Raw genomic sequence first — 15,922 nt, forward strand, 5'->3', positions numbered from 1 at the left:
TGAGTGAGTGAGTGAGTGAGTGAGTGAGTGAGTGAGTGAGTGAGTGAAATGGGGTCTCATAGCCCATGCTGGCCTTGATCTCACTGCATAACAAGGAGGACCTTGAACAACAGCAACTACTACTATACTTCTATTTTGAGACAGGGTCTCACTATATAGTCCTGGCTGCTGTAGAATGTAGACCAGGCTGGTCTTTAAATCACAGAGATCTACCTCTGCTGCCTCTGCCTCTGCCTCCACCTTCTCTATCCCCAGTTCCTCTGCCACAAGTGCTGGGATTGCAGGTGTGTGCCTCCACTTGTAGTTTTATGCAGTACTTCCAGGCCTGTATGCATGTTAGGCAAGCACTTTTTATAGCTGAACTATTTTGTCTAAGTGATCTGTGGAAAGACAAGGAGAAAGCTTTGTCCCATACCTTCCATTCTCAGGATGAGATTTTAAATCTCAAGTTTGAGATTTCCAGGGTTTGAACATGCTCCATTTTAGTAGTCCCATGCCTAGAGGCACGATCCATGAGACCCACAGTACTCCTCTTTCCACCTCAGCTTTTTAAGTAGCCGGGAGGGTCCTCTCTTGGGACAGGACCCTCTTGGGACAGTCTTGGTCAGCTGGGATAAGAGTCCTGAGTAGCCTGGCCTTGTCTCTACCTTGTGCAAGTCAATATGTACCAGTTACTGACTCTGAGACTTTCAGTTTGCAGTTCATAGACAGGATGGAGATGTGAATAGGAACTTTTTCCATAGTAGTGGATTTCTCTGTAAAGGGTGAGACTTGAAGTTTGTTATTGATGATCAAATTTTTCTGCTTTCTAAGAACTACTGTTTCTAGGGTTGGAGAGATGGCTCAGTAGTTAAGAGAAGTTACTGTTCTTCTAAAGGGCCCAGGTTGACTTTCTAGGACCCACATGTTGCTCACAACCATCTTAACTCCAGTTCCAGGAGCTCCAAAGCCCTCTTTTGGCCTCATTAGGCACTAAGCATGCGTGTGGTACCCATACATTTATGCAGTCAAAACATTGATACACACGAGATAAATCTTTAAAAGAAACACTATTTTCTTCTTCAGGCTGACATGTTGGATCAGGAGGCAGCCTTTGCACAGATTCAAGAGGCAAAAACAATGGTCGAGGAGGACCTCCAAAGGAAGCTGGAAGAATTTGAAGGTGAACGGGAGCAGTTACAGAAAGCAGCAGATGCAGCATCATCTCTAGAGCAACAATTGGAACAGGCAAGTAATGCTGCTACCTGGACCCTACGCTCACAGAGATTTCTGTGGATATGGACCTTACCTGGTATGCATGTCCACATACCGTTCATACTTGGCCTGTGTGTGATCTCTGGTATCAGGCTGTGTTGGTAGTTCAGGTTTGTTTGGGGTTATCTGTTGAATATATTTGTTCTATTGCCAGCCTGACCACAAGTTTGCTTCTTCTATTCATGTTCTTCTACTCTAAAATTTTACATAAAAAAGACCCTTCAAGCCAGGTGTGGTGTTAAACACCTTTAATCCCAGCACTCAGGGAGGCAGAGGCGGGCACATCATTGTGACTTCGAGGCCAGCCTGGTCTACAAAGCAAGTCTAGGACAGCCAAAGCTACAAAGAGAAACCCTGTCTTGACAAACCCCACTCCTCCACAAAAAAAAAAAAGACCCTTTATTGAATCCATCAAAATTACTTAAATTCTGAACATCAAAAATATATAAGCTCTTGTACTAGGCAGCCTGTTAAGTTTATCACTTATTCCCAGGTGAAACTGACATTGTTCCAGCGAGACCAGCAGCTTGCAGCACTTCAGCAGGAACACCTAGATGTGATAAAGCAGCTCACATCAACACAAGAAGCTCTGCAGACGAAAGGGCAGTCCCTTGATGACCTGCACACACGTTATGATGAGCTACAAGCAAGGCTGGAGGAGCTGCAGAGAGAGGCTGACTCCAGGGAAGACACAATTCACTTCTTGGAGAATGAGAAGATTGTCTTGGAAGTGGCTCTGCACTCGGCCAGGAGTGACAAGGAAGAACTTGACAGAGGAGCACAGCGTTTAGAAGAAAATACTGAGGAGACAGCAGGGGTTTTGGAACAATTGAGACAAGACTTGGCTGTCAAGTCCAACCAGGTAACTTGATCTTAGCTGTTTTCTGAAGGATCATTCATTAATTCTTTTTTGGGATGTGGTCTGTTGCAAATGTGAGTGATCAAGGGAAGAGTGTTCTTGAGGCCCCATTTCAGTTATTCAATCACTGAGTCAGTCATTCACTCACTCACTCACTCACTCACTCACTCACTCACTCACTCCTTTTTTAAAAAGTGACCAAGTATGGAATGGGTCTTCTTTCTGACCATTTGTCATGGGAAGACAGATTAGAAACACATCTCTCCATTTCTAGTATGTATGGAACATTAAATAACCTCGTTGATAAGACTTCTATTTGGCACTACTTAGCAAGAAACCAGTAGTTCTTGTTATACCCTTTTCTCTCCATTAGCCTCTGGGTGTGGAGGAACCAGATCCTGGGAAACGAAATGGGGAGGAGGGACTTTTAAATATATCTTCCCAAAAAACAACAGGTTTTACTAATAGTGTTATGGCGTTCAGCTAGAGGAGAAGTTGCACTATACTTGGTTTTCCTTTTTTTTTTCTCCTACGTGTGATATGATGTGATAGTGGTATTCAGACTGTGATAGATACCTCCTGATAAGTTCCTCCTGTTAACACAATGCCCTGGAATGTAAAAGCCCAGCTCAGCAACAGTGTGCTAACAGTTGACATTGATAGAAATTAACAGATCTATAAAAACTACATAGCAGAGAAAGATGCTCAGTAAGTGGAACTAGTGTTGGAATGATTCTGCCTGAATATCCTGTCCTGTAAGGACAAGGATAGGGATCCTGTTTTTCTTGTAGACATTAATTTAGGGGGAATTGTCAGAGTTCTCTGTTAGTGTGGTAAGAGGGACCTCAGCTGACACTGAAACATCCATTATATAGACAGTATTTATCATGTTGAGATTTTACTGTGCTGTATTATGATTTCCTTAAAGATGGAGCAGCATAGTGGAGTGAGGTTCTCCTGCATGTTGGTTGGTGCTCTGAAGTCTTATTTCCTGACATAAGGAGCATATAGGTAGCCTTACAGGGAAAGCACTGTCTCTCAATCTCTGCCCTGCCCAGGTGCTAGCTGTCCCACCTGGCTGGTTAGAATGGGCATGTGGCCTCAAGGGTCTCTGAGAAAGTGCTGTCCGGATAAGTCTCTGGGGTTTACTGACCTCAGTTTCCTCTTTGCCTAGTTCATCCTCTTATTTCTTCTGTGGAATTGTAATGAGGCCTAGTGTGCAGGTGACATAGTGATCTCCTGGTGTGCAGGAGGTAATGGAAGATATGTCTGGAAGAGCCAAAGCCTTAGTCCCTTCTTAGGATTCTTGAAGGAGAATCTGAGAACAGTCTCCAGATTGTAGGAAAAATGGCTACTGGTTTTCTTGCTGTGTCAAGTTACCGCTAGATTTGTGTGGACCATGTTTTGGTCTTTTAGGAGGACTCATTTTAATATAGAAAACCTTAGTACTCAACAAGCTCTTCCCATATCTGAGGCATTGTATGCAAAATAACTGCTGTCAGGTGAGCCTGATTTCACTGCCACTTCAGAATATAATGGTTGAATGAATAATGTGCTGTGTCTGGTTATCGCTATCATTTATCATGGACATGTACCATGCAGAGTGCTGTTTAAGAGTCTTGGTGGGGTGTCTTTGGTTTGTTCAAAAGCATTTTGTTATTGGGCTTGGGGTTCTACTTTGTGGTAGAACTCTTGCCTCGTATGCACCAGAGTTCAGTCCCCAGAATCTCTCCATCTTTCTTTCTCTCATACACAAAAACAAAGCAACAGTAAGCTTTTTTTTCTGTACCAGGGTAGCCCTTCACATACATCATGTATTCCTGAGTCCCTGGGGCTCTTCATGTGCAGATCAGTCTGGGCCCTGAGATGGCAATTTCTACAAGCTTCCAAATAGTATGGGTTAGCTGGTCTCTGGTATGCATTAAGTCACAAAGATGTGGGTTGTTGTAAGTTGAGCTTCAGTGGATCAGAACCTCATTCATTCCCTTATGTAGTGTCTGGATGCTTTTCTGCTGCAAGAACAGAGCTAAGAAGCTGTAGCAGACGTGTGGTCCATAAAACTCTGGCTATTCCAGGAAAGGCTTGCAACTATCTACTCTGGAGCATCCCCTAACTCATCTTTTCCTTCACTCCACTGCTCTTCACCTTGTCTTTGTACTTTTAAAGTGGCAAGGAGGGAGGATGCTGGTTATGTGTCCTGTCTAAGCAGCCTTTGGGCTATTAACATGTATCTGATTGAAAGCTACCTTCTGTGCTCTGGATGATGCTGGCTCTTTAGAAATGCCACTGGGCACAGACCTAGAACTGTCAGGCCACCCATCCTTCTGCAAATTTCTCCTGTAGGTGGAGCACTTGCAGCAAGAGACAGCCACATTGCGAAAACAGATGCAGAAAGTAAAGGAGCAGTTTCTTCAACAGAAGGTAAGACATAGGAAACAAGTGTTGGACATATTGCTGAGTAGTCTATTTGTTTCAGTAGAACAAAATCAGAAAGATGGAAGCATCTAGGTCTTACTGATCCTTTTTAAAGGTATTGCATTTGTTCTAAGTTGTCCGTGCCCTCCTCCCAACCCCCTGTCAGTGAGGCAGGATGCCCTTTCTACCCTGAGATAGGATCTATGATCTTCAAAGACTGAGTGTAATACCTACCATTGTGGTGCCTTGTAAGGATACCCTGACATCATCATTCCCAAGAGCTGTGTATACATTTTTGTCAGTGTGTGCTGGTTGTGTTTGCTGTATAAAATGTGTGAAAAGTTTACACTATAATCCAACATTAAAACAAATTTAGTTTGTACCCAATATGATATAAGTTTTATATTGTGAAGCCCTTGTCTCCTGGTAGAGGAACGGCTATGATTCCTTACTTTGTGCCAGCCATCAGTTGAATGTTTTGTTCTGAGAAAAGAAGATCCTCCAAAGCTTGTTTATAAGTAGTGTTTCAGTTTATTACTAAGATAAGCGAAGGACTAACTTTCAGAATCCAGGTACACCAACCTCAGAGAGATTAATTCTTGAGAGATTATCCAGAAGATATAAGGATCCCTGAAGAATAATGGGATGCTTAATGCAGTATCCAGATTTTGGGAGCATAGTTTGTAGTCATATCATATGACAGAAATCTAGACATGCTATCATTATTGGTGTTTCTCAATGGGTACTGTCAGATTTCATAAAGTGTGTTGTTTTGTGTAAAAAGTTGTACACTAGGGCTAGAGATGTAGTTTAGTAGTGAAAGCACTTGCCTCTCATCCTCTAAGCCCTGGCTTCCACACCTATTATGTTGGTGAGAAGAGGGTTCTGCCTTGAATCGTTGGTAAACATTTTCATAAGGTACCCTTATTCCTTGGGTAAGATGCTGACTGGCACTGTGTTTTGTCCTGAAGGTAATGGTAGAGGCATACCGGCGAGATGCTACTTCCAAAGACCAACTCATCAGTGAGCTCAAAGCAACAAAAAAACGGCTGGACTCAGAGATGAAGGAACTGAGGCAGGAGCTAATCATGCTGCATGGAGAGAAGAAGACTGTGGAAGTAGAGCACTCACGGCTGCAGAAGGACATGTCTCTGGTTCACCAGCAGATGGCAGATCTTGAGGGGCATCTTCAGTCAGTGCAGAAAGAACGAGATGAAATGGAGATTCACCTGCAGGTGGAATGCAATGGATAGGTTCTTTTGAGTTGTGAAGGTTCAGCTAAGGGCGGTGGGGGCTTCCTGTGTACAGGGTGGAATGGGGAGCACCAGCCAAGAAAGGCTTTTGAAACAATCTAGAGACAGGGCCTTCCTGAAACTAATATCATATAAATCCAGGCTGTGATGCCACATGAAAGAAACCAAGAAGAGCAAGCACTTGGACATGCCATCATACCATAGGGTCTGTGGAGCTAGTGGTTGGCAGCAGATGAAAAGGAGAGAGTGCTCTGCAGATAGTCCGAGTTTAGGAGGGTGCAGGCACTGAGAGGATCATGTAGCTACCCATGGTCTCTTGACAGCTATACTGCCCCTGAGGCTAGTTGTTTTAATGAGTAGAGTGACTGGCTTGGTGATCAGACAAGGTAGGGATAAGGGATGACCTAAGGGTAGAGATAGAGATCTCTGTCTCAAATAAGAAACATTTCCTGGATGAGAAGTTTGGAAAGGTGATATGTAGCATGCTAGAACCAAAAAAAAAAAAAAAAATAGGCAAGTGGCGAATATGATTTTATAAGGGTGGTATGTCTAGTGCTTACCCAACAGCACCTTGTACCTTTCATGAGGCATCAAGTAAGGCCTGAGCTAACCTGAACTATCTTTACTGCCAGGACGTTAGCTTCAGAAAGGTATTTAATGGTCTGGACAGATGCCAGAAATTTTTTGTTGTTATTTTGTTTTCTTTTATGTATATGGGTGTTTTGGTTGCGTGCATATCTGTGTACCATGAGCATGCCACCCATGGAAATCAAAAGAGGGTGTTGAATTGCTTAGAACTGGAATTACATGTGATTATGAACTTCTATGTGGTTTCTGGGAATTGAAACTTGGGTCCTCTAGGAGAACAGCCAGTTCTCTTAATTGCGGAGCCATCTCTTTAACCCTCAGAAATGCTTTTGACCTCTATGAAGTGTTATTTATCAGTGGCAAATATCTGGAATAGGTGGTTCTTTACTTACTGCACATTTTTTGTTCATTTTAAAGTCTTTGCAGTTTGACAAAGAGAAGATGATAGCCCTTACTGAGGCCAATGAGACACTAAAGAAACAAATAGAAGAGCTGCAGCAAGAGGCCAAGAAGTAAGTCTGTAAGGAGCATACACTTACCTATAAGGGGCGCCAGCTCTGCTGAGGGAACAGTCTGTATAGTCCTTGATGTTGCTATGTCCATAACGTACTCTTACTGAATTTGAGCTCATGAAAAAGGTAGCTTGGAGCATGGATTCTAAAGTTCCATCCTGATTTCATTTTTTCTTACTTATTTATCCGAGTTTAGAAGTTAATTTGGGAAGAAAAAAAAAAAATTAATTTGCTCAACCATCCTTTACAGAAGCGCCCCTTTCCCCCACAAGCTGGGGATGAAAGCCAGGATGTTGAGCACACTAAAATATCCTTCTCCTTTTATTTAATTTGAATTTTTATGTCACACACCGCTGTCAATAGCCTGTCATTTCTGTTTCATCACTAGGGTTGACACTTTGATATTTATTCATCATACTGTAGTATGTGCGTGCACATATTACTCAGATACACATATGTACACATGGAAACATCCTCTTGGGCCAGTTATTTATTTTAATTTTATGTTTTGAGACAGAATAGCACTGTGTAGCCCCACCTGTCCCGGAGTACATTGAGATCCAGCTACCTTTGCTCTTTTAGTTTTTTGAGACAGTATCTCTCTTTATAGCCTAGATTGATCTCACACTTGTGATATTCATGCTTCATTTTCTCAAATGCTGGGATTACAGTGTGAGCTCTGACTCCCAACCTCTTGGGGCCTGTTTAATCCATGCTATATTCTGTGCTGCTTGTGTTTTATCAGCTAGTAATAATATCTTAATAAATCGAGTAAATAAAATAAATAAGAGTTTATTTTTTACCTTCAGGAAAAATGTTGGGGATATCTTGGTTGGCGTTTTCTGTTTCTCTGCCTTCACAAGATCATTTTGTTTTGTTGAGAAAAGGATTCGCTCTATAGCTGCAGCTTCCCTGTGTCCAGCACTGTCCCCCCTTTTTAAAAAATATTTATTATGTATACAATGTTCTGTCTGCATGTACATCTGCATGCCAGAAGAAGACACCAGATGGTTGTGAGCCACCATGTGGTGCTGCTGGAAATTGAACTCAGGACCTCTGGAAGAGCAGCCAGTGCTCTTAACCTCTGAGCCATCCCTCAAGTCCTGCAGCTGTCTTCCTGCCTCAGCCTCTCAGATGCTAGGATTACAGGTGTACACCACCATACTCACCATAGAAGCACTTTTAAATTATGCAAAGAGGAGGGCAGGTCTTGATGATGGTGAATGTGACTTAGTGGATTCACATTGTTTTCCTGTCCCTCTAACATGGATTACTGACAGATACCTCTTCTTCAGTAATCAAACCAGAGCAAGAACACACTTGCCCAAGTCCTCCTGAGGGCCAGCCAGGTTCTGGGGAGACAGAATGGGATTAAGCTGAAGTGGCCTCTCAAGAGCACTACCCTAATCCTGGTGTGGTGCCAGACACATTTCTTGAGTTTAAAACCAGCCTGGTCTACAGAGCAAGTTCCAGGACAGCCAAGGCTACACAGAGAAACCCTGTCTCAAAAAACCAAAACCAAAAAAAAAAGAAAAAGTCACTATCCAGCCCTGAAGGCTGAACTGACTGCAACATGTGCTCTTAGTGTTTCAGGCCAGGGAGCTGGTTGTTTACACTGGAGGTTAACTCGGGTTTCTCACTCATGTCTCAGGGCCATCACAGAACAGAAGCAGAAGATGAAGCGGCTGGGCTCAGATCTGACCAGTGCCCAGAAGGAAATGAAGACTAAGCACAAGGCTTATGAGAATGCTGTGAGCATTCTCAGCCGCCGCCTGCAGGAGGCGCTGGCTTCTAAGGAGGCCACAGATGCAGAGCTGAGCCAGCTCAGAGCTCAGAACGCTGGTGGCAGCAGTGACCCTGTTCTACATGTAGGTAAACACATTTCTCCCTGTCGAAGTCCTTATGACACTTTTCTGGTTTTGGTTTTGGTTTTGGTTTTGGTTTTGGTTTTGGTTTTCGAGACAGAGTTTTTCTGTATAATAGCCCTCGCTGTCCTGGAACTTGCTTTGTAGACCAGGCTGGCTTTGAACTCACAAGTGCTAAAGCAGGATGATTAGGATTTTAAGGCTAATCTTGGCTGTATAGCAAATTCTAGGCCAACATGAGCTACATGAGACCTATCTCAAATAAACAAAATAGCGCTTTCTGAGTTGGGTTTAGTGATGTAATCCCAACACTTGTGAGGCTGAGGGGAGAGGTTCACTAGTTCAAAGCCAGTGTTGTCTTTTAAGTAAGGAAGGCTGTGTTTCAAAAAGCAAAACAATAGGGCTAGCTAAATCGCTCATTGGGTAAAGGCCCCTTCCACCATGTCTGATGACTAGAGTTTGATCCCCAATCACATGGTGGAAGGAAAAGACCTGACTCCCACAAGTTGTCCTTTGAACTCTACCTGCATACAAGAGCACCTACACACATACACACACAAATAAATAAATAACATAATAAAAAATTAAAAACAACAAAATCTAGAATGTGGTCATGAGAGTTGAAGGAGGAAAGGACCAGTGACTAAAATAAACGTGATTCCCATTTTGGCTTTCAGGAGAAGATTCGGGCTCTGGAGGTAGAACTGCAGAATGTTGGCCAAAGCAAGATACTTTTGGAGAAGGAGTTACAGGAGGTGATCACAATGACTAGCCAGGAGCTGGAAGAGTCCCGGGAGAAGGTGCTGGAGCTGGAAGATGAGGTAATTCCTAAACACAGTGTTGCTGTCTGCTTAGCATTGCTCCTTGGCACTTAATTACCTTGTAATTGTTGGTAGACCAGATTGTTGCCAATACTCTAGAGAGGTAGTAGTTATTACTTTACAGTTACCAAATGTCTACTGAGACTTCTATTCTGAGGCAGGTGTGTCTAGCCTATACCTTATGTGACACATGAGTCCCAAGATAAATATGAATCCATCCTAATAGATTTGTAGATAACAGATTTGGCATATTTCAGTGTTTAAATGTTAGATAATTCTATTCTTTTCCCAGTTAGAATGCTTTGATTGTAAATAACAAACCCAAATTAAGCCTGTCAAAGAACTGAAAACACAGAAACAGTTTATTGGCCCTATTCAGGCAGTGTTCACATAGTCAGTAAGGGCCTGTCACCAGCCCCTGGTCTACCCCAATGCCTACCATGCTGCTCCAGCAGGGTCTTTAGGAATTTTACATAACTTTTAGGGGTATGTATTTTATTCAGTTTCTATCCTGTCCTCGCTTAGCCAAGGCCCTGAGCCATTTCTGGACTAGCTTCTCTGAAGACTGTGAATGTAAAAGAGTAGCAGCTTCCCAGGTAATAAGTCAAGGACAGTTTGTGCTTTAGTATTAGCCCTTGTTGAAAATTGCTCACCTGTTTTAGCTGAGTCTATCTAGTAGAATATGAATTTTTTATGTGGGAAGGTGTTGCTTTTGACACAGGGTCCAGGATGGCCTTGAATTGATCCCTCTTCCTTTGCCCCTGCCTCCCAAGTACTGGGGTTGTGGGCATGGACACCACACCCGCCCAGAGCATGAAATTTTACATGTACCAATATGTTTCAGCTTCAAGAATCCAGAGGCTTCAGAAAGAAGATAAAACGTCTTGAAGAGTCAAATAAGAAACTGGCTCTGGAGTTAGAACATGAGCGAGGGAAGCTTACCGGCCTCGGACAGTCTAATGCAGCTTTGCGGGAGCACAACAGCATTCTGGAGACTGCACTAGCCAAGAGGGAAGCTGACCTGGTGCAGCTGAATCTTCAGGTGCTGAGACCTATCTGCCAGAAGCAGCATGAGAGTCATGTGGATCATATTTGTTGTCATTATCTCACCATACTGGGTCGTAGCCACTTTCAGGGGACCACCACACCTATCTCAGTGTCTCAGAGGAACCTGGCCATTGCACAAACCTGGATCTCCAGCTGTAAGAGCCTGTAGTCATCGTACCAAGTTCATTAGTTCCTTTTGCATAGTAGGCTCCTGGTGGGACAGGTCAGATTGTTCTCTGGTTCTAGACAGGAACACGTGCAAAAGACACTTGCCTGAGGTCCTGATAAGATTTAGAACTGGAATTTGAACTTCAGTTTAGCATCTTACTGTAGATTCTATTCATAGCTCCTAAGGTTCTACAGAGCTTTGGAAGTAGCTGAACACTTCAGAAAAAGTTTCAGAATGTCGATTAGGGCCACTGAGGATGCACCTTCACTAACGGCCTCTCACAGTATCTCTCCTCAACTGATCTACATGATTCCTTTATGCCTTCAAAACTAGTGCCACCTTGGTGACTCTTATGCTGCCAAGTCTGGCTGCCAGCATGAGATACAACCTTGGCCAGTTCTGGAACACAGCTTTTCTGTGCTTTCAGGAAACACTTCCCAGAAGATTTCACCTCAGTGATGCTGGACTTCTCTCAATCACTGCTACTTTCTTAGCTCCTGCTAACTAGCATCAGTTGTTGCAGGAATGCAAAAGTTTCACTTTGATGGTGCTGGTAATCGTAATTGCAGCTGACTCTTCAGCCCCAGCTGACCAGAACGACAGAATCTTAATTCAAAATATTAAACAGCCCTGGTAGAAGTTTCCTCTGGAACTTCACAAGCCAGACCTTCATCTCTGCACTGCTCTCAACATTCTTGCCTTCCAAGCTCCTAAAGAACATGCTACTGAGCTCTTAATGAACTCAATGGTTCTTCAGGCCCTGAGTTCCAAAGTCCTTTCACAATCTTCCCCAAAACATGGTCAGGTCTGTCATAGCAGTACTCCACTACTGTATTAGTTAGGGTTTGTATTGCTGTGATGAAACACCATGACCAAAAAGCAAGTTGTTAAGAAAAAGGTTTATTCAGCTTTCACATTGCTGTTCATCACCAAAGGAAGTTGGGACCGAAACTTAAACAGGGCAGGAACCTAGAGGCAGGAGTTGATGCAGAAGCCATGGATGAGTGCTGCTTACTCAGTCTGGCTTCTCAGTCTGCTTTCCTGTAGAGTCCAGGACCACTGACCCAGGGTGGCACCACCTATAATGGGCTGGGCCCGCCCCCATTGATCACTAATTGAGAAAATGCCTTACAGCTAGATCTTATGGAGCCATTTCCTCAACTGAGGTTCCTTTCTGACGACTCTAGCTTGTATCAAATTGACACAAAAACAGCCAGTACAGCATATCACACACAAGCCTTAAAATATGTAATTAAAATTTTAAGAGTTTATTAAGAGTTATTTTAGGAGAGTTTAGTTATTTTACGTTTTGCTCTAGTTTCTATCACTCCTGTTGGTGCTGGGCTGTCTTGTAAACATCTCTTATGACACATTTGCATCTTTCTTTTGGGTTTCAGCTGTGTTCAAGAACACAGCCATGTGACACACTCCTGTGAGCTCAGATTCCTGCATTTATTTATTTAGTTATTTATTTGTTAGGCAGGGATCATGCATCTGGGCTGGCTTTAAGTTCACTAGATTGCTGAGGATGATGACTTTAGTTTTTAATCCTTCCACTTTGAGTCCTGGGATTATAGCCGTGCCTATATGTTTTGTTTTATGTTATATATATGTGCTAGGAACCAAATCCAGGGCTTTATACTTGCTGGGCACGCAATCTACCAACTGAGCTACATTCCCAGCCCAGAGAGGGGGTTTCTCACCTTCCCTATTTTATTTCCTTTCCTGTGATGTCATCATTACCTACGCAATCCTACTTGGCTCCACATGATGGCTGACTGTAGAGAATTTCAAATTGTATTGTGGGTTGTATAGGAGCTTTGAATTGATATTGTTCCTTATTCATCCTTTCATAATGTGATATAGGTGCAGGCAGTTTTACAGCGCAAAGAGGAGGAGGATCGCCAGATGAAGCAACTTGTCCAAGCCTTACAAGTCTCATTAGAGAAAGAAAGGATGGAAGTAAACAGCCTAAAGGAACAGGTATGTGTACAGGAACAGCTGTATGTGTACAGATGTTCATCATGAGTGTGTACTTGTATATGGAGGAGGCCTAAGGCTAGTATTAGGAATCTTCCTTGATGGATCTTCCACCTTATCCTTTGAGGCAAAGTCTCTTAATCAGATCTGGAATTTGCTGATGGCTAGTGTCCATTGGGATCCTGCCTTCTAATGCTGTCCTTTCAGATGGCTCACCATGCCCACTTGGTATTTATGTGGATTCTGGGAATATGAACTCTGATCTTCTTGCTTTCATGGCAGATACTTTAAACACTGATGCATCTCCCTAGCCTATAAGACATTGATAATGTGCTTTAAAACCTTCAGAAGGAAAAAATTTTGGGAGATGTTTGTTTTTGTTTTTGTCCTTTTTTAGACAAAGTCTCCCTATATAGCCTTGGCTGGCCTGGAACTTGCAATGTAGACATGCTGACTTCAAGAACACATAGATCTGCCCCTCAAGTCCTGGTTAAAGGTGTGCATAATGGTACCCAGCTGAGGAATATTTTAAGAAGTGTGTGTGTGTGTTAATTTTACTAGTTTTTAAAGCAGTCTTTTTTTTCCCTTTTATTGAAATGTTTTTATACAATCTATTCTGATCATGCTTTTCCCTATGCCAGCTCCTTCTACCCCTCTACTTACCCAACTCTATACCCTTTCTTACTCTAAAAAACAGGCAAGCAAGAGAATTTAAAAAAACAAAACAAAACAAAAAAACAACAAAACAAAACACCAGAAACACATAAAACAAAACCAGAAACCATAGTATACAAGCAAAAAAATAAAATAAACCACAAAAAGACAAAAAAAAAAAAATCCACAAAATAATACAAGACTTTTAAAAGTCTGCAAAAAATACCATTGAGTTTGTTTTGTGTTGGCCAACTACTCCTGAGCAAATGGTTAATATATCTAGTGAGATTCTATTGAATAAAACTAATTTTTTCCTTGTAAGTGGTGTCAGTGGCAGAAAGTTTCTGGGTAGGGGTGGGAGTCCCTGTGTACTTACCCTGTCATTGCCTTGACCCTGTCTGTCTGCCTTAAACCTGTACAACCCTATGTATGCTGCCATAGGCTCTGTGAGTTCATGTGCACTTTAATCCTATTGTATTTGGAAGACATCATCTGTCCTCTCTGGTTCTCCACTCTTTTCTGAATATCTATCTCCCTGAGCCCTGAAGGGGGAGATTTGATGAAGATACCTGATTTTGGACTGGGTATTCCAAAATTTCTCACTCTGTACATTGTCCTGTTATGGATCTCTGTGTTGGATCTCATCTTGAAAGCAGTCATTTTAAAATGGAAACAACTTGACCAAAAAACCTGTGACACAATTCTAAGGCCCATTGAAATGAAAGTATAGAGCACATTAAATAACTACTATGACTCTGTTGATACCTTCTTTTTTTCTTTTTCACAGTGAACCCTAGGCCCCTAAATTGCTAGGCAAGAATGCTACCACTCAGGCGCATACAAGCGAGCTGTAGTTTCTCTAACTAGTATTTCTAAGTTATTAGAAAAGAAAATGAAATTTTTTTATGCATTCAAGAATTAGCTTGAAAATCTTGGGAGAATCTGTTGTTGACTTTGAAAATCAGCAAATGATCAGAGGAGGCCAATTACATCATAAATAGAATTAAATCATTATTATAATTAGGTGGAAATATAAGAATTAGTAATAGCCAGCTGTGCTGGCACACACCTTTAATCCCAGCGCCAGGCGGCAGAGGCAGGAGGATCTCTCTGTGAGGCCAACCTGGTCTACAAAGCAAGTTGGAGGACATCCACGGCTGTTACACAGGAAAACCCTGTCTTGAAAAACAAAAAGAATTAGGAATAAACTTAACTAGCAATAAACAGGTATAGTTGAGGAATTTCAAACCTATTTAAACTAAGAAAACTGAATGAATTTTTTCATTCAGCAGAGTGTGTCAGTATTGTGTCGCTAGTACACTGTGCTGAGCGTAGAGCCAGAACCTTCATCTTTATCTGTAAGTTGGTTTTGAAAGAAAAATACACAAGAACAAACCAGTTCTACTTGGGTTTGGTACTTTGGTACTTGTTACTTGTGGCATTTATCATGGTACAACCTGTGTGTTAGTAAAGTCAACTTCTTCACTTTCTTCTAGATGGCTGCTGCCAGGGTAGAAGCTGGACATAACCGCCGCCACTTTAAGGCAGCTACATTGGAGCTGAGTGAGGTGAAGAAGGAACTGCAGGCCAAGGAACACCTGGTACAGGCATTGCAGGCTGAGGTGGATGAGCTCCAGTGAGTACCCAGTGCTTGCACAAGGATACCCCAAGGCTGGCCATGGTGACCTTGATGACTATTTTCCATACAGCACATCATAGCTATTGGGGTTTCCTCTTATTTTTAATTCATTTTTAATCTCACAACAAGGATCATCTGTCTTTTTCTAAGGTGCCAAATACTTTAGGGACAGTCAAAGGAACAGAATTATCTGACTTCTATCTCAAGAAACCTGATTTCAACCTTAACCCAGCTCTTCCTTGACTTCTTTCTGGAATAGAAAGAACCCCATTTGGGAGCACTGAATCCAAGATTATCCTGGCTATTCAGAGATTCTTTGTAGTTTCACATTAATACAGCATCAACTCAGGCATATGGAAAGGGGCAGGGTAAACTGGGGGTATACACACCTCTAGAGCAGACCAGAGGTCTGTTTCTTGTGCTATGGAACAGTCTGATAGCACCCTAATCTGAATTTTATGAATTAAGTTGGTCTCCCAGAGTACAAAGGGCTTTGCAGGGTTAGTGGAAATGTAGAGCACTGGAAATACTCTATACTGTCTATAGCCAATGTTAAAGGGTCTCACCACAGACAGCCTTGGAGAACAAACTGAAAGAATTTTGTCATTTTATTTTTAACCTGTTTGTCTGTTTAAATGCCAGGATTCAGGAGGGAAAGCATTCCCAAGAAATAACACAATTCCAGACTGAGCTGGCAGAAGCTAGAACCCAACTCCAGCTCCTACAGAAGAAGCTGGATGAGCAGATGAACCAGCCACCCACAGGAAGCCAGGAGGTGAGCTAGGGCCCTGTTTCCCTATCTGCTCAGATAGAATTTTTTCTATCTATCTATCTATCTATCTATCTATCTATCTATCTATCTATCT

The 15,922-nt window shown here is 42.4% G+C and overlaps 1 protein-coding gene across 6 annotated transcripts in view; it reads left to right on the forward strand.

Moving 5' to 3' along the window:
- Golga3 (golgin A3) overlaps positions 1-15,922 on the forward strand; it is a 43,362-nt gene that overhangs the window by 23,798 nt on the left and 3,642 nt on the right. For all 6 annotated transcript variants that reach the window (XM_055605856.1, XM_055605857.1, XM_055605854.1 and 3 more), the window contains 11 exons: positions 1,066-1,227; positions 1,748-2,116; positions 4,457-4,534; positions 5,500-5,763; positions 6,787-6,881; positions 8,533-8,749; positions 9,424-9,567; positions 10,412-10,609; positions 12,650-12,766; positions 14,914-15,053; positions 15,699-15,831. In XM_055605856.1, coding sequence (XP_055461831.1) covers positions 1,066-1,227; positions 1,748-2,116; positions 4,457-4,534; positions 5,500-5,763; positions 6,787-6,881; positions 8,533-8,749; positions 9,424-9,567; positions 10,412-10,609; positions 12,650-12,766; positions 14,914-15,053; positions 15,699-15,831 — 1,917 coding nt within the window. The remainder of the gene's footprint in view (positions 1-1,065; positions 1,228-1,747; positions 2,117-4,456; positions 4,535-5,499; positions 5,764-6,786; positions 6,882-8,532; positions 8,750-9,423; positions 9,568-10,411; positions 10,610-12,649; positions 12,767-14,913; positions 15,054-15,698; positions 15,832-15,922) is intronic.

This window comes from Psammomys obesus, unplaced genomic scaffold, assembly GCF_907164565.1.
Source record: "Psammomys obesus unplaced genomic scaffold, mPsaObe1.curated_primary_1811, whole genome shotgun sequence".
Lineage (NCBI taxonomy): Eukaryota > Metazoa > Chordata > Mammalia > Rodentia > Muridae > Psammomys > Psammomys obesus.